Source organism: Nyctereutes procyonoides, unplaced genomic scaffold, assembly GCF_905146905.1.
Source record: "Nyctereutes procyonoides isolate TBG_1078 unplaced genomic scaffold, NYPRO_anot_genome, whole genome shotgun sequence".
NCBI lineage: Eukaryota > Metazoa > Chordata > Mammalia > Carnivora > Canidae > Nyctereutes > Nyctereutes procyonoides.
Window position 1 is genome coordinate 1,438,695 of NW_026575052.1, and position 18,659 is coordinate 1,457,353.

Sequence of the window (18,659 nt, forward strand, 5' to 3'; positions counted from 1 at the left end):
CAGTTGTGCTTTTCCCTTAATGGGGGAACATGTAACATGTAACTATTAAGGCTGTTAGAGAAGTAAGAGCTATGTGGTATTAGTGTATTAGTTTTGAGTCTGCCCCTTCATGCACTGAACTTCATAAAATAGAGTCGTATGCTACTAGATGATTTCTTCTACGTGCTCCACGGGTATGGTGCCATTTCGTCCTTACGACAGCTCTTGAAGGTAGGGCCTATGATTCCTCCCGTTTTAGAGATAAGGAAAGTAAGACTCAGAGATCTAACAAGTTACCCAGGCTCACCAGGCTACTGAGTGGCCAGAGTGGGGATTCCCATCAGGGAGCCAGGCTTCAGAGTTCCCATTCTGAATTCTTACACTAACCTGACGAAATGGTCACAGTCTTTTATCTCTGGAGGTGAGGTTGTGAAGATATCAGATTTCTTCTATTTGTTTGTCTTTCCCTTCTAAGTTTGCTACAGTGAATATGAGTTAATTTGTAATTCTAAAATTTACTCAACAAAGCAAACAGCAGTCATGGGCTGATAGACAATACCAACAACTCAAGTACAGTTAGAAAGTGAAAAAGGTAGCTAGTTACTGTGTTGCAAATTCTCCTGACTTATGTACTTAACACCAGAAGAAAGAAGAGCTTTTTTAATGTAATAAAGGCTATATTTTTTTCTGCTTAGAAAGTAATAAATGTGTTTTAGAGGTTATTCCAAAAAAGTTAATAAAACTATGAAGAAGTAGAAAATTAAGATTGGCTCTGTTTTGTAATCTGTATTTTTCACTGATCAATAGATGAGAAACATTTCATTATATTAGTGTATTGTACTTTTGGTCCTCTTTATCATGGTATAATTTATAGTAAAATTAAGCAATTTTAAGAGTACAGTTCAGTGAGTTTTAGCAATTGTATAGTCTTGTAAGCATAGTCACATCCAGATTTTTAGAACATTTCTGTATCTACAAAGTTTCCTTGTTTCCCCAGGCAGTCTCCTAATCCTTGTGTCCTGGCAGCCATTGGTTTGCTTTCCATCAGAATAGTTTTGTCTTTCTTTCTTTCTTTCTTTCTTTCTTTCTTTCTTTCTTTCTTTCTTTCTTTCTTTCTTTCTTTCTTTCTTTCTTTCTTCCTTCCTTCCTTCCTTCCTTCCTTCCTTCCTTCCTTCCTTCCTTCCTTTCTTCTTTCTCTTTCTTTCTTTCTTTCTTTCTTTCTTTCTTTCTTTCTTTCTTTCATTCATTCATTTTCTATAAGTGAAATCATACAGCGTAGCTCTGTCTGGCTTTTTTCACTTAGCATAATGCTCTTGAGATCCATCTGTGGATGCACACTGCAGTAGCAATGTGATTTATTTTTATTTTTATTTTTTTTGTGTGTGATTTCTTTTTATTGCCAAGTAGTATTCGTTCATTGAATGTAATGCAGTTTGTTATCCATTCACCCACTTTATATCCATTTAGGTAGTTTCAAGTTTTTGGCTATTATGAATAACACTACTGTGAACATTTGCATTGAAATCTTTGTGTGGATGTACGTTTTCATTTCTCTTAAATAAATACCTAAGAGAGGAATTGCTGCGTTACATGATAACTGTGTGATTAACATTATAAGGAACTGTCTTCAGAATTCTTTTGGGTAAGAGGTCCCTGGCTGGCTCACTTGGTATGACATATGACTCTTGATCTCCACATTTTGAGTTCGAGCCCAACATTTGGGCATGGAGCCTCCTTTAAAAAAAAAAAAAATCATTAAGAAAAAAGTTTAAAAAATAATTGTTTTTGCTTTTCTAGGTTCTTTGCTCTTTCATGGATTTTAGAATCAGCTTGTCAGTGTCTACAGTAAAGTCTGCTGAAATTTAGATTGGGATTGTGTTGAATCTGTAGGTCAGCTTTTAGAGAAATGACATCTTCATACTATCTGTTTGTCTTTTTTTTTTTTTTTTAAAGATTTAATTTATTTACCCACGAGAGACACACACACACAGAGAGAGAGAGAGAGAGATGCAGAGACCCAGACAGAGGGAAGTAGGCCCCATGCAGGGAGCCCGATGCGGGACTCGATCCCGGGACTCCAGGATCACAGAAGGCAGGCACCAAACTGCTGAGCCATCCAGGGATCCCCTCTGTTTGTCTTTTGAGTATGGCATATTTCTCCATTTACTTAGGTCTTTAATTTCCCTCAGCAGTGTTTGTAGCTTTGAGTTTACTGGTTTTATGTATCTTTTATTAAATTGATCCCTAGATCTTTTATATTTTTGATACTGTTATAAGTGATATTTTAAGTTTCAATTTCCAGTTTTCTGTAGACTGTATATAGAAATGCAGTTGATTTTTTTTTTTTGGGGGGGGGGGAATGCAGTTGATTTTTATACACTGACTTTGCACCCTGCAACTTTGCTAGATATACTTACCACTTCCAGCTACTTTTTGGAGGTTCTTTAGGATTTTTTTACATAAATGATAATGTTGTCTGTGAACTTTACTTTTTCCTTTTCAATCTGTATGCCTTTTGTCTCTTTTTCTTCCTTCACTACACTTCCAGTACAATGTTAAATAGAAGGAGTGACAGCAGACATCCTCACCTGTTTCCAATCGTAGGGGAAAAGAATTCAGTTATTCTAGGGTTGGCAAACTATGGCCCATGAGAATATACATATGTGTGTATGTATATATATATATACACACACACACACACACACACTCATAAAGTTTTACTGGAATACAGCCATGTTTACTTACCTATATACTATCTGTGGATATTTACACAGTTTTCTTGATTTGTTACAGATTTTTGTATATGTGTTCCTGAGGGATATTAGTTTGTAGTGTTCGGGAATAGAAAATAATGCCTTTTCTGGTTTTGGTAACCGGGCAGTGCTATCCGTGTGGAATGAACTAGAAGTGTGCCCTTTTCTATTCTCAGAAAATTTCTGTAGAATTGATATTATTTCTTTGTGTATTGTGGATACAAGCCCTTTGATATATGTGTTGTGAATATTTTCTCCCAGTCTTTGGCTTTCTCCCCACTTTCCTAACACTATTCTTTGAAAAGCAGAAGTTTTTCATTTTGATGAAGCCCAATTTTTTTCTCTCACAATGTTTGTCTGTTGTCAAAGAAATTTTTGTCTACCACAAGGTGGTGAAAATGTTCTCTTCTGTTCTCTATTAGAAGTCTTTTTGAGTTAATTATTTTTAATTTTTTAAAAGATTATTTATTTATTTATTTATTCATGAGAGACACACAGAGAGAGGCAGAGACACAGGCAGAGGGAGAAGCAGGCTCCTTACAGGGAGCTTGATGTGGGACTCGATCCCAGGACCCTGGGATCACTCCCTGAGCTGAAGGGCAGACGCTCAACCGCTGAGCTACCCAGGCATCCCTGAGCTAATTATTTTTAAAGATTTTTAAAGTAATCTCTGCACCCAACCTGGGGCTTGAACTCACAACCCTGAGATCAAGAATTGCATGTTTCTGACTGAGCCATCCAGCTACCCCTTGAGTTAATTTTTGTATATTTTGTGAAGTGAGGGCTGAGTTTTTTTTTTTTTTCATATATATAGCTAGCCTGTTCCATTTCCCATTGTATTATCTTGGCACTTCTATTGAGAAGCAATCGACCATATAGGCATGTGTGTCTTTTTTTCACTTTCTATTCTGTTCTACTGATTTATATTTAATTATGTGCCAGTACCATCTTGTCTCAACCATTGCCGCTTCATAGTGTGTCTTGAAATCCTAGTGTAAGTCCTCCAACTTTGTTCTTTTTCAAAGTTTTGGCTATTTCAGGACCTTTGTTTTTCCATACAAATTTTAGAATCAGCTTGTCTTTCTACAATAAAATCTGCTGGGATTTTTATTTTTATTTTTATTTTTTTATTTATTTATTTTTATTTATTTATTTGTTAAATTTTTTTAAATTTTTATTTATCTATGATAGTCACATAGAACGAGAGAGAGAGAGGCAGAGACACAGGCAGAGGGAGAAGCAGGCTCCATGCACCGGGAGCCCAACGTGGGATTCGATCCCGGGTCTCCAGGATCGCGCCCTGGGCCAAAGGCAGGCGCCAAACCGCTGCGCCACCCAGGGATCCCCCTGCTGGGATTTTTATTTTGATTACATTGAATCTATGTGTCTGGAGAATCAACATCTTAATAATAATACTGAGTCTTTGGTCCTTAGCTATGGCATATCTCTCCATTTAATTAGGTCTTCAGTTCCTCTCAGTACTGTGTTGTAGTTTTGGTTATACTGGTCTTACACATCTTTTGTTAAATTGATCCCCTAGGTATTTGAAATTTTGATGCTGTTATAAATGCTACCAATTTTTTTTTTTTTTTAGAAATGTTATAAACAAAGTTTTTTTTTTTTTTTTAATTTTTATTTATTTACGATAGTCACAGAGAGAGAGAGAGGCAGAGACACAGGCAGAGGGAGGAGCAGGCTCCATGCCGGGAGCCCGACGTGGGATTCGATCCCGGGTCTCCAGGATCGCGCCCTGGGCCAAAGGCAGGCGCTAAACCTCTGTGCCACCCAGGGATCCCTAAATGCTACCAATTTTTAAAAATTTCAATGTCCAATTTTTTATTCAAAGTATAAGAAATATAACTTTCATATATTGACATGTTGACCTCTTATCCTTCAATCTTGCTATACTTAGCCTAATTCCTTTTGATTCATTAGGGTTTTCTACATAGATGATTATGTTATGTTGAATAAGGGAGTTACATGTTTTCCTCTCCAACCTATAAGTCTTTTTGCACAGACTAGGACTTCAGCATAATGTTGAATAGAAGTGGTGAGAGGGGATGCCCTTGCTTTCCTTATCTTAGGGAGAAAACATTCTGTAAATATGATGCTAGCTGTAGGTTGTTTGTGCATTTGTTGTTTAAGGACTCTGTCCACTTCATCTAAATTGTCAGTTTGAAAATAAATAAATCAATAGTCAATTGATTGGCATGAAGTTGTTCATAGGTTCCCTTATCTTTTCAATATTTGTAAATTCTGGGGGTGCCTGAGTGGCTCAGTCGGTTAAGCATCTGCCTTGGGGATTGAGCCCCCATATCAGGCTCCCTGCTAACCCGGGAGTCTCTTCCTCCCTTTCCCTCTGCCTGCTCCCACTCACTCGTGCTCTCTTCCTCTCCCTCTTAAATGAATAAATAAAATTTTTAAAACAAAATTTTGTAAGTTCTTTTGTAGCAATGTCCTGTAATCCTTCCTGATAGTGACAATTTTTGTTTTCTTCGTATTTTCTTTCTTTCTTTTTTTTTTTTTTTAAAGATTTTCTTTATTCATGACAGACAGAGAGAGAGAGAGAGAGAGAGAGAGAGAGAGAGAGAGGGAGAGGCAGAGACACAGGCAGAGGGAGAAGCAGGCTCTGTGCAGGGAGCCGGACATGGGACTCGATCCTGGGTCTCCAAGATCACACCCTGGGCTGAAGGCGGCGCTAAACCGCTGGGCCACCAGGGCTGCTCTTCTTCATATTTTCTTGATTCATATAGCTGGAGGTTTGTCTGTTTTATCAGTCTTTTCAAGTAATTAACTTATTGAGGCTTGTATTATGACTGAGGCATATTCTCAATGAGTATGCCATGTACACCTGGAAAGAATGTATATTCTGTAGTTCTTGGGTATTATATTAATGTTTGATTTTTAAAAATTATCTGTTTTCTAAATAACTGATGTCTGCTTTATATTTTTTTCCCTTTTACTTAGGTTCATTTTGCTTTTCCTTTTTCTACCTTCTTACAATAGAAGCTTTTTGATCACTGATTTAATCTTTATTCATGTATATTATAAAACATTTATTTAATATAAATTCTTCATTAAGTATTGTTTTAAGTGTGTCCCACAAATTTGAATATGTTACATTTTCTTTATCAGGCCAAAATATTTTTCTTTTTTTTTTCTTTTTTTATTATTTCTTTTTTTTTTTTTTTAAAGATTTATTTATTTGTTATAGACAGAGAGAGAGGCAGAGACTCAGGAGGAGGGAGAAGCTCCATGCTGGGAGCCCGATGCGGGACTTGATCCTGGGACCCTAGGATCACGCCCTGGGCCAAAGGCAGGCACTAAACCGCTGAGCTACCCAGGGATCCCCCAAAATATTTTTCTATTTCTCTTGTGATTTCTTTTTTGAACCTTGGGTTATTAAGAAGTGTAGAGTCTACTTTCCAAATAATTGGGGTTTTCCATTATCTTGTTACCGATTTCTAATGTGACTCCATATTGCTCATGGACTATACTCTGAGTTTAGTTGTTTTGGAATTATGAATTCATGGAACTTTGGGGAACTGGAGGCTTTTTGATTATAAAATTAGAGCATTGATTGAGTCTGTGAATCCATTCTTCTTCCTGTTTTAGGTGAGAGATCAAGCCCAGCGCTGTTCACGGGTTCTCTTGGACATTGAGGCGGGTGCTCCTGTTCTCCTTATCCCCGAAAGTTCCAGATCAAATAATCTGATTGTAGCAAACTTGGGGAAGTTGAAAGTTAAGAACAAGTTTCTCTTTGCTGGTTTTCCTGGGACCTTTTCCTTACAAGATAAGGTGAGCAATCCGTATCCATTACCTTTTCAGTCCAACTAGTATTTGAGCGTCATTTGAAGATTTCGTATGTTGTCATAAGATGACTTGTAACTGCTGTTACTTTTGTGTTATATGTGACTTGAACAATTTTTTTTGACATTTTGACATTTAAATTAACCTTTTAATAGAGATAGTGAAAATTATAACCTTCACCAATTGTATGCAAGCAAACCAATGGGACCAACCTTCTGTCTGTATGATGCTTTTCTCACAGGCTGACCTTATAAGTGATCAACTTTTTACATGACCTGCCCCTTTTCAGAGGATGGGATTTGGCCCATGGTTTATCTGAACCTGTTCAAGAATATCTTCCTAATAACACCTTATACAGTATTTGGCTTTACAATTTAAAGCTACTTTAGCACTTAATTATTTCTTCGGACAGTATTTAGAGGTAACTGGGCTGAAGATTGTTGCTTTCATTTTACATTCATGTAGTAAAACCCAGACTTGGTACCAGAGTTGGTCTAATGAGCCCCTCCCACCCATTTCCACAGTCCAGGAGACTACTGCTGCTGGAACTTGGGAGGGGGTCTTGTTCTAGGTGTGCATTTTAACGGAACCTTGCTGGTTTCCATGGCAGCTTTGTAGTATATTTGCTTATTAAGAACAAATTCATGTTAGCTTGTCAGAAAAGCACTTACTGAAATTCCTAGCTGGTTATGCCCATCTTTAGTCTGATAGCTAATCAATAGTGAGAGAACCTTTGAAAGAGGAGGTACACAAGATTTCATTATGAGATCTTAGGACTGGCAATAATAGTGATAAATAACCAATATTCATTGGATGCTTCTCATACATAAACCAGTGATAAGCTCTTTACATATTTGTCTAGTTTTTCCTCCTTAGCAACCCTGAGGGGGTATCTAGTTTTATTAATCCCATTTTTTGAGCTAAAGGTATTGAGACTTAGATAGGGTGAATCATTCCTTTTGGATAATTCAGCTAGTCACAAGTACAGCGTGGGCCTCAGACTTGGTGTGTCTGCCTTCCATATGCTCTTAACTGTGATACACTTTCACCTCCCGCTATTAGGTTTAGGTCTGTGTGGGGAGAATAAACTGGGGAAGGCTGTCTCTGTGATGTGCCTTACTGACCCTGGCCTGTGTAGCTGTAGCTCTTTTGAATTTTCTAAAGGGTGTGGCTGAGTTCATTAAAATAATTAGAGGGAAGAACTCCAGCTCTGCTGCCATCACTGCCCACGGGAGAGTGAATCCCTCCTTTGGAGCTGTCTTTTGAGCCCACAGTAAGTTCTTTAGTAGGATATCTTTGTGGTAGATCTTTGTTTTGAGGACTAAATGTTTTAGGAAGAGATCTGCTAGAACCAGGATGGGTGATCAGGTTGGAATAGCACCGTTGTTTCTCTGCCCTTCCTAAAAAGGTGAAGGGCTGATGCTCTGTATTGGTTATATCTATACATGGGCTCATGAGCTAACTCGGAAGTTGGCCTCTAAAGAATTGCCAGAATATTTGAAGAAATTTTTGCATATGAGTTTCTGTTTTGTTAAATAAGCCAAATAACAGCACATAGTCTGTAGCATTTTAATGAAAGACTTTTCCTGTATTTGTTTTTGAGGATTTGATTTTAAGTGGCAGTGCATACAAGGATCGCTTTTTCTTCAAGGTATAATAGACTTTTTGCCTTCTGGCTATTCTCAAAAACCTTATGGGATTCAGCAGACAATTCACATTCATCTGCTTTAAAAAGAAAACTTTAAAAACTAACTCTTTAAGTACCACATTATTTGGGAAAGCCTGCTTATCACTTTTTTGTCCCTTCGATGAGTCACTTCCTTCCCTTGTAGAGAAGGCTTTCTTAAGGACCAATAAAGGAATTTTTTCTTTTTTTGGCTCTAGGCAGTAATTTCTTGATGATCTGATTCCCTTAAATACCAGGAAAACTTTATTTTGTTACATGCCAGTGATTGTTCTGGAGAATTCCATAAGGGCTGCTTGGAGTGTGTAGCTTGGTAAAGTCTTTGTAATCAGATAAACATGTCTGTGGAGCTTACCTCTCTGCAGGGGCACAGTCAGGCTTAGTTGATCTAGGCCAAGATGAAGAATCACTTTCTTCACCAAAAATCACTTTGCATTTACATTTTCCCTTTGATGTATTTGCATGTGTGAGGTTTGTCTAATATGTATTCCAGTGGTTAAAGAACAGGAAATACTCCTGAAATCAAAGCTTGCAGAGGGGTTATTTGCCTTTGAGTTCCACTATTCCAGTGTGTTTGGGATTGTTTTACACAAATCCATGTCTTAATGAGTGCAGGCTTGGATTTTTTACATATGCTTTCCTTTCATTCTTCTCAACCACAGCTTACGTTTAAACCATAATTTCTAAGTCAGCCTTTCAAAAGCTTTGAGTTAATCTCCTCAAGCCATTGATTTATTTAAACGAACTACAGAGAGGATGTAGAGATGAATCAAGTGAAAGACCAACAACTACTCTCTAGAATTTAAATAAACTAAGCAAAGGGGAAGGTTTTTAATGTCGAAATATCTAAATAAGAGCAGTTACCTAGCAATTTGCCTTCCAAAAAAAAAAAATGCGGAAAGTAAGAACCGTTCCCCCCCCCCATTACTTGTAAATCACTGTACTCAAGGTACTGGGAAGAACAGTATTACCATTTCTTTTTCAAATGCTGAGACAAATCAACATTTAGGACAGTACTAGCAGGAAACCCATTCTTCCTCTTATCCCCCAACATGCCTGTGAAAGCGGGTCAGTGGTGCAGAAGCCCTGCCAATAAATAACATGGAGGCGTGGATGAAGTTTGTTTGTTTGTTTATTTATTTATTTATGGGTGAAGTTTAAAAGTCAATTAATCATTCTGGTGACAAAGATTTGCCCCGTTAGCAATGAACTGAAGGTACTAAATATGTAAGAAAAGTGTGTAGTGGTTTCAACAGAATGCAGAATTTTTTTTTTTAAGATTTTATTTATTTATTCATGAGAGACACAGAGAGAAAGGCAGAGACACAGGCGGAGGGGAAGCAGGCTCCATGCAGGGAGCCCGATGTAGGTCTTGATCCCAGGACTTCAGGATCATGCCCTGGGCCCAAAGGCAGGCACTAAACCGCTGAGCCACCCAGGGATCCCTAGAACTGCAGAATTTATGTTATTCTGTATTTGCCCTTAATTTTTATGCCCTTGAACAGAAACATAATAGGAATAGTCAGCCTCCTGTGCTTTCCGTTTGTTTTCATTTGCAGTTACTTAAAGAGATGAGAAATGTAAACCCAGAAGGAGTGACTTCTAGGAAGTGTAGACACAGTACCATGACTTGATTCCGTTGGAACCATATTGTTACAGATACATTTTCTTAGAATAATAAGCCCCTCCCTTCCAGCAAAGCAACAGCATATATCCTATGGCCCAGAGGTCTGCTTTTGCTGTGTTTGACCTAGACTAAACCACCAACAGCATCTTAAGCCAACAGATAATATATTCCTGCAAGATCGCTGTAGTTTTCAACAGGTGTTGAATTAAAAGTCACATCTCTGCAATTAATTACATGTGACAGGAAATGTCATGATTCCGTTACCCTTTTGTTTATGGAATTTGGGAGGCTTGGGAAGTACCAAGTGCCATAGAGTCTTTGAAGAGTCTAAGGACTGGGTTAGGACTTGCAGGAAAGTAAAGATGCAGTCCTCTCCATTCTGCCTTCTAGTTTTATTTTATTTCTTCCCAGGAATCTGTGCCTTCAGCTTCCCCAACGGGTACCCCCAAACACAGTATGAGGAAAATGACAAGCACAGAGGACCCGAAGGGAACGCGTTCTGAGGGGCTGTTCATGATGCCTCCTGTTGGAATGAGTCCAGGCAGCCTGAGGAGTGAGTTTGTGCCAAGTACCTCGACCAAGCAGCAAGGGCAGCAAGCCACGCCCTCTGCTAGCCAGGTTTCCAGTAGTCCAGGTAAAAGAGGAGAAAGGTGGGGAGTTCATGAGACTGGTGGGTGCCTCGGGGGGATGCATCAGAGCGGTAGTGAGTCTTTAGTGATAGTCTGATTTTGATATTGCTTTTAGAAAGCTTAAGAATCTTAGCATGTTGATTTAAGCAGTGGGTGACTTCTAAAGTCCAGTTAAATGAGCAAGACACAGTGTGAATAAAGGGATTTAGATGGTCTCTTAGGACTTTTTCCTTTAGGTGAAGGCCGTTGCCCCAAGATAGAGTTAATATAAGTAGAATGATTCCTGCATCCTTAGACATATCCTTGCAAGTTTCTGTCTAGACACTATCCTTTTTCTACTTAATAATTGTTCTGTATAACTCTAAAAAAAAAAATCAAAGAACTTTTAAGAAATATTCGTGTGATTTAGGTCACAATAGAGATACTATAACAATTTTGCAAAGACAGGAAGCATCCAGTTATTGGTGTTCTGTAAGTATTAGTCATTCCAGATAAGAACCTGATTTTGGCCTTTTGAGTTTTTAAAAATTTAATTAAGTTTAATTTTTAATTTTATTTTAATTCCAGTGTGTTAACAGTGTTATATTAGTTTCATGTGTACAATACAGTGATTCAGCACTTCATAATCACCCTGTGCTCATCAGGACAAGTGTTCTCCTTAATCCTCATCACCATTTCACCTATCCCCCTACCACCTCCCTCCTGATAACCATCAGTTTGTTCTCTGTAGTTAAAAATCTGGTTTTTGGCTTATCTCTCTCTCTCTCTCTCTCTCTTTTTTCCTTTGCTTTTGTTTTGTTTCTTAAATTCCACATATGAGTAAAATCATACGGTATTTGCTTTTCTCTGCTTGACATTTCATTTAGCGTAGTAACCTCTAGCTGCATCCATGTCATTGTAGGTGGCAAGATTTCATTCTTTTCTATGGCTGAGTAATGTTCCATTGTATTTACAATTTTATATTAGAATATAAGCTTCATAGGGGAAAAGATATTTGTATGTTTTGTTCACTACTGTATCCTAGAATAGTGCCCTGGACTTTAGAAAAATAGCTGGCAGAGAGGAGGTGTTTTAAGAATATTTGCACAGATGAATTTTAAGTCTGAAGAACTGATATATTTACTGTGGGCTGAATGCTGGTGTTGTAATTTGGCTATCCTGTGTATGAGCATGCTGTTAGACATGGCTCTGCCGCTCTGTGGAGGAGATGAGAGAGGCACTAAGTGGGCCCCTACATTATGGCCAGAGTGAGATGTTACAGGAAGGATGGAATGGTGCAGGAGGAAAGAACAGAGAGCCCCTAGCTGAGATCAAGAGGGGAGGGCGATGCTGTAGGTAAGGCTGTTCAGATAGCAAAGGACTTGGCAGTTTTGGGGAGACAGAGGCCCGTGAGTGAGGCTTCAGGAGCAGGGTGGAGAATAGCTTGAGATAAAGTTGGAAAAGTAGGCAGTGGGCTTATGCAGGGTTTTATAGGGGTTTAGGGGGAGTTTTACAGAAACAACTTTGGATTAAGCATAATCATTAAAGCGTAGAAGGAAGAGAATGTTATGGCCTCATTTATTTTTTTAAGGATTACACAGGTATTTTGTGGGCAGTACGGTTTTGTGAGGGCCAGATGGGAATACGTAGGTATATTGGAGGGGAATTTCTGGTGGGCCAGGAGGGAATGATGGTGGTTTGGATGAGATCAGTAGTAGCAGAAATGATTACATATTTGTTCAGGAAAAGAGTTTTGTTGCTGGAAAACTTTGTAAGCCTTTGGGTTACATCATCTCTACATGAGACCTCTGTAGGATATCCTTGGGAGGGATGGCTGTCAAACCATTTTGGCCATAGGTTCAGCTCATGTCTGACGACAGTAGTGAGACACTGAAGGGATGTGGCACAGTATGTGTGTGGCATAGAAGAGGAGCAGGCAGGAAGTGTCTAGCACGGGAGCGTCGCAGAGGGAGGCCTTGGTGCCAGAGTGGAGACTTTTGGATACTCAGATTTTTGAAGCAGGCAGTTCTGAACGTTTTCCAAAGACAGAATGAACTTTGTTTAGCTTTTTAGTTTTGTTCAGGGTCATTCCTTTTTGGGTCTTACTTTCTTCATTCTCTCTCTTTCCTTGGGTACATGTAGAAGATCATGTCTGCCTGCTGGATTGCATTGTTGTGGATCTGCAAGACATGGATATCTTTGCTGCAGAGAGACGTCCACGAGAGTATTCTAAGGCCTCTGATGACAGCAGTGGAGATCTGATATTCCCTTCCTATTTTGTGCGTCAGACGGGAGGGAGTCTCCTAACTGAGCCTTGTCGGCTGAAATTGCAGGTGGAAAGGAATTTGGACAAGTGAGTGGTTTATGTCTGGATAGGTGTGTCTATCTTAGGTAGAATCTTAATAACTTGGAAATCAGTGCTGTGAAGGTAAGTCTGGAAGAGAATGGGTCTTCTGTTATTTTTTCTAGGTAGCAATGTTTACTGAGTCCCAACTGTGTGCTACACATGAAGGCTACTATGATGGGAAGAAAACCTTATGTCTTTTTGGAGCTTACATTTTGATGATACAGGGATATAAGAAGGCAAATTAGAAAGTGATTCAAATTTAGAGTTTCAGTGTTATAAACTCTGTTACAGGATTGCCCCTTGGGAAATAAAGACCAATGGGCATGACGGTAGACGCAGGGAGGTGGTGATGGCATGGGGGAGGGGCGTATTTTGGAAGAGGTGACAATTGGATTCTGTTTCAAGCACAATAGATTCTGGACCTGGTGTTGCTACATATCCTGGAGCTCCATTTAATCAGAGTAACTATTGAGATGCAGCTTTGCCCACCTTGCTCTATTAAGCAATCTGAAAGTACTCCCTAAAGGCTAATGAACTGACTCTAATTTACTTTTTCATTGGCCTCAAACACCGGACACCCGTTTTGCAGGTTAGAGCATTGCTGTAGTTGTCATTACTTCTGTGGGATCATCTGGGAATGTCTTGAAATAATCCCAGACCCCACCTGAGACCACCAGAACCTGACTCTCAAGGCCCAGGCTCGGGTCATGTGAGCAAGGGCCCTTGGTGGTACTTATGTTGGCCCAGCCCATACACAGTGCGTGATGTCTGTCCGTTTGGGACATTAATTTTGGAGAAAGCAGCAATGCTTGCATTTCAACTATAGCCAGAGACGGGATGTGGCTGTCAAGTAATGAAAGAGGTTCTCATTTGCAGCATTTTGACAAGCAGTCTCCTTATTTGTGGGGAGTGCAGTTTTAATCCCTCTTTGGCCACTCCCTTCGCGGTTCTTGGGTTTGGGTGAGCCATTTAATGCCACCTTTTTGTTTCTCTCTGGATTAACGACACTGTGTTGCTGCTCTCTCTGGGATTTTTGCATTTCATTCTTACTTGTTATTCGAGTGCTCCCTGGCTGGCACTCAGTTATGCTTGGCATGGGCTCTCTCTAGCTTCACTGGCCTAGCAGTCTTAGGAGGAGCTTCGTTCTTTAGAAATGGAACACTTTGTTGTCTTTTCAAGTAATGCTTTCCCCTTCAAAAAAAATGTGCTTTGTTACCCTGATTCTGTAAACTTGACTGGCTTCGCTTCCATCAGTGTTGATGTGCAGGTGATTATACTGTTAGCCCTGATAGGCGATAATAACTCAGTATGAGGTACCCTCTCACCACAGAAACAGGAAGCCGAGAGGGCGCTGGGGAGTCCTGCCCAGCCTTTCTTTGTACCTTGCATCACTGTTCTTTCTTTACTTGATCATATATAGGTTTTTCTCTGAACAAAATAATTTTTTTTATAGTCCTCTACTGTACATACTCAGAATGTGGTGTCTGCAGGATCCATGTTGCCCCCTTCACCCCAAGAGGGTGAGGGAAGAGTTCCTCAGTGTTGGGATGAAGTATACCACCCCCTGACCCGAGCGTCTCAACCGTATTCTTGCCCATCTCGGCAGAGACCAGTAACAGATTCAGATTTTATCCTGATGCCTCATCTGGATTCAGCATGAAACTCTGGTGTCTGCCTTTAGTTATCATGAAATCTGAAGAGTTAAATGAAGAGGTTGCCATTTCTTTATTGCCCTCCCAATTGTAGTGTTTAAGTTAAGCTCTTTCTGAGTCTCATGAGATTTTTCTTTATTAATAGACTATTTAGCTAGCTCAGATTTGGGGACTTCATAAGTACATATTTGCAGAGAAAGGGGGCTTTTGGTAGCTGAAGCATGATGCTCAGTTGTGCTGTTGTGCTTCATTTGGAGCCACATGAACTTTTTATTATTGGAAGTTAGAAATGAACTGATCGATAATGTAGGTGGGTACATTTTAGCTCTTTCTTACATTTGGGTGTGAGCTTTGTCGGTGTTAAATTCCCGACTTATTTGCCAAAGTGACTTATTTTTCTTTTCTCAGAGAAATAAGTCATACTGTGCCAGACATATCTATCCATGGCAATCTCTCCTCAGTCCACTGCTCCCTGGATTTGTACAAATACAAGCTGATCCGTGGTTTATTGGAGAACAACCTTGGAGAGCCCATAGAGGAATTTATGCGGCCTTACGATTTACAAGACCCAAGAATTCACGTGAGTGAGACCTCGTGCTGTCCTGAAACTCTTAACTCTTGCAGTCCCTGCCAGTGGCCACCTCGCTCATGGGTCCTTCCAGCTCACCTGCGGAGAGAAGGTAGAGCAGCAAACAGATTAACATCTTGACCTATGAACCGCCTTCTCAGCTTGGCATTTTCATTTTGCAGACTATTCTAAGTGGAGAAGTGTACACGTGCATGTGCTTCCTCATCGATATGGTGAATGTAAGTCTGGAGCTGAAAGATCCAAAAGGAAAAGAAAGTCCTGGTTCCTTAGCCAGGTATGGCTTTAATGGTACTATTTTACTCCTAGTGACGGACATCACAGTAACAGTATTGCCAATGGTACCCACATTTTGCTTTAGCATAGAGCAGAGGTTGCAGATTGGTGGTTTGTGGCTAGAGGTGGTCTACGCAGTGCTTTTTGGTTGGCTAACACAGTGCTTTTTAAAAGTTTACATTCGCTGCTTTATCAGTAAAGATAGGTTGTTAGGATGTTTCAGTGACCTCTCTGTACCTGGTGCCGAAATGGATGGATTTGAAAGAGCTGCAGAAATAATACGAAACTTCAGTTTCCTAAGAATTGACTCGTGTTCGGTCGTGTTTTTTTTTTGTTGTTGTTGTTTTTTTAAAGATTTTATTCATCCATTCATGAAATACAGAGAGAGAGAGAGAGAGAGAGAGAGAGAGAGAGAGGCAGAGACACAGGCAGAGAGAGAAGCAGGCTCCCTGCAGGGACCCCGACGCAGGACCCAATCCCGGGTCTCCAGGATCACGCCCCGGGCGGACAGCAGGCGCCAAACCGCTGAGCCACCCGGGCTGCCCTGTTGTTTTTTTAATGTCAGCACTGTTTAAAAAATTGTATAGTTGACACATAAGGTTATGTTAGTTTAACATGTACAACAATGATTCATCTCTGTACATTATGCTGTGCTCATCACAAATGCAGCTGCCACCTATCAACGTAGGACATTATTACAATACCCTAACTATATTCCTTGTGTTGTACTCTTGATCCCTGTGACATCTTCACTCCCAAATTGGAAACCTGTACCTCCTACATCCCTTCACCTCTTCCCCTCCCTGCCCCAAATTGACCAGTATTTTAAAAGTATTGAGCTCTAGAACCAGGTATGGAAAGCTTGTAAAGCTGCTAATGGTATCTGTAGAATACAACTTTGATGGAATGCCGTATTTGTATAAACACTGGGAGAGACAAAAGAGCCTCCGCAGTTGTACTTCAGTTGCAAGGAGAGGGGGAGACATTCCAAATAGCCTAGGGTGTAGTGAAGTGTAAGGCTTCAATGGAAAAAGTTGTATTACGGTACATTCCTAATGTAATCTTGCTGCCATGCTAAGTCATCAGCAGCTTATAAAATAATACTAAATAAAAGCTGCCACAGGGGACAAAAAGTAGGTGCCAGACATGCAGACACAGCAGTGATTTGGAAAAAATGAAGACTTTTTTCCTGATGTGTCCACTGTGGTCCTCAGCCTGCTCTGCTACACAGTCGCTGTGGCTGGCTGAGCAGCCAGTGTCCTGATGTGCCAGTGAGAAAAGCAAGAGCCCTGGAGGGGTCCTGAATGGTACTTAAATGTGCCGCAAACCTTGTGGCTTTAGAAGATGGTCCCACAAAGTGCAGAGGACTCAGAAGTACAGGCTCTGGTGTGTCTGCCATAGGGGAGACCCAGAGCTGATTGGTGAGTGGCAATGATGACAGCTTCCCTTGCCAACATTTAAAAGTTGGGGACTTCACGTAAAGAGTTTGGATTTCAACCTCTTTTGAGAAGTTGAAAGCTTTGACAATACTGGGCCTGTGTTTTCACTTGGAAGCATTGGGAAACCGAGGAGCAACTTGGGCTGCCTTCATATAGGGCATATTTTGCCTGTTGATTCACTTAGTGTGTCACTTGCATGGTCTGGCTGGACCAAGAATTTGTGATTACTGGTGGGGAGTCTTTGAGACTGCATTGTGTTTCACACTTGAGCATCTTTTCATTTTGATCTTTTGACAACCATATGAGGTTGGGTGGATGTGACTTCTTCTATCTTTCAGATGGAATTTTTATCTAGCCTAAGATGATATGCTGGAAAAGTGGTTCAGTATTTGAAAATAGGACTTCCAGTCTAGAGATTTCCCTACTGAAACACTCTTTTTTTTTTTTTTTCTTCTTATCGTCCCCTTGAGAATCCATCCTGGCCTATATCTAACTCAGTTGAATAAATCATGGTATAACGAACCTTGGGTCCCACATTGTCTTGTGAGCCAGTGGTTTTTTTCCTGATGATTGGGTATGCCCATAGTTTATTTATTTATTTTTTTTACAAAATGAAGTAATTCTGTATGGAATATCATGATGGTACTGAATAAATTATGTATTGCACATTGTAGCTTTCTCTGTCATTAAAAAAAAGTGTGGAGGGGGGAGCATTAAATGCACTTTCTCTTGGTGGATCAGTTGCATTATTTCTCTGTATGAAGAGTAGTATTTGTTTTGGTGGTTTCCAGGAAGCTATCGTGGTTATATAAAACTTTGGCAGACTTTGGAGAGAGAATCCTGCAGGCATGCTAGGAATCGACAGATGAAGGGTCTAAAGGGACCCTGACATCCCTCAGGGATTGTTACACGTTTATAGCCTTCCCAGACTTGTGATGAGAAATAAGAATGCTAATGCACCCAGAGCATACTAGACAGTGTTATTCCTCATGGAGTTCTTGTGGACAAGATCATCTTCCTGGAAATGAAAAGTAAGAGATAGGGCACAATGACACTGAATCCTTTTTGAGGAGTCTGTTAACAAAATCAATGAAAGTTATTCTTCATAAAACTCAGGTACACGTAGGATTTTGTTCTGTTGTCTCAAATTTAGATAATTTTGAAAACAGAGTTTAATACCTTGTCTCCCTTTTAGATTCGACTTCAAGAAATGTAAACTGCTCTATGAAAGCTTTTCCAACCAGACCAAGTCCATTAACTTGGTTTCCCATTCCATGATGGCTTTTGACACCCGCTATGCTGGGCAGAAGGCCAGTCCTGGCACGACAAACGTATTCAGCTGTATTTTTCAGCCTTCCAGGAACAGCAGCACCACCCAAGGATCCATTCAGATCGAACTGCATTTCAGGTAGTGGATCCAGATCCTGACTCTTGCCTTTCTTTATCAGAAAAACTTCCTATTGTGGTCAGTGGGCCAAGGCTGTATCAGCTTTGAAACGTCACGGGACTGAGAAATCACTGAACAGATAATAGAAAATGGCTCACCCGTGCAGCTCATAGTGTATTAACTTTGCATTCCTATCACCATGCAGTTGCAGTAATTGGCCAAAAGATGTCTCTGTTGCCTTAAAAAAAAGTTGAGAGCCCAGAATCTTAAAAAAAACCTCCCTTGTAGTCTGTTCTAATAGGTAAAGTGAATTGAGGAAAGAAGAAATTATTCTAGTTTAAGGGGAAAGAAGACTTTTGATCTATAGAAATTATAGGCAGGAAGGTGGTTTTGCCTTGCATTATTGTTTTATCTGTGCAAGTCTTACCCACTTTTCCATTTAAAAGGGCTTTAGCCTCTTTGGACTAGATTATGTTTTTCTGCCTGGTATTATGCTAGGCAGTGATGTGTG

At 39.9% G+C, this 18,659-nt stretch overlaps 1 protein-coding gene across 4 annotated transcripts in view; it reads left to right on the forward strand.

Annotated features, from left to right (window-relative positions):
• VPS13D (vacuolar protein sorting 13 homolog D) overlaps positions 1–18,659 on the forward strand; it is a 241,591-nt gene that overhangs the window by 52,382 nt on the left and 170,550 nt on the right. For all 4 annotated transcript variants that reach the window (XM_055331554.1, XM_055331555.1, XM_055331556.1 and 1 more), the window contains exons 25-30: positions 6,348–6,530; positions 10,265–10,487; positions 12,604–12,814; positions 14,869–15,040; positions 15,211–15,323; positions 17,957–18,169. In XM_055331554.1, coding sequence (XP_055187529.1) covers positions 6,348–6,530; positions 10,265–10,487; positions 12,604–12,814; positions 14,869–15,040; positions 15,211–15,323; positions 17,957–18,169 — 1,115 coding nt within the window. The remainder of the gene's footprint in view (positions 1–6,347; positions 6,531–10,264; positions 10,488–12,603; positions 12,815–14,868; positions 15,041–15,210; positions 15,324–17,956; positions 18,170–18,659) is intronic.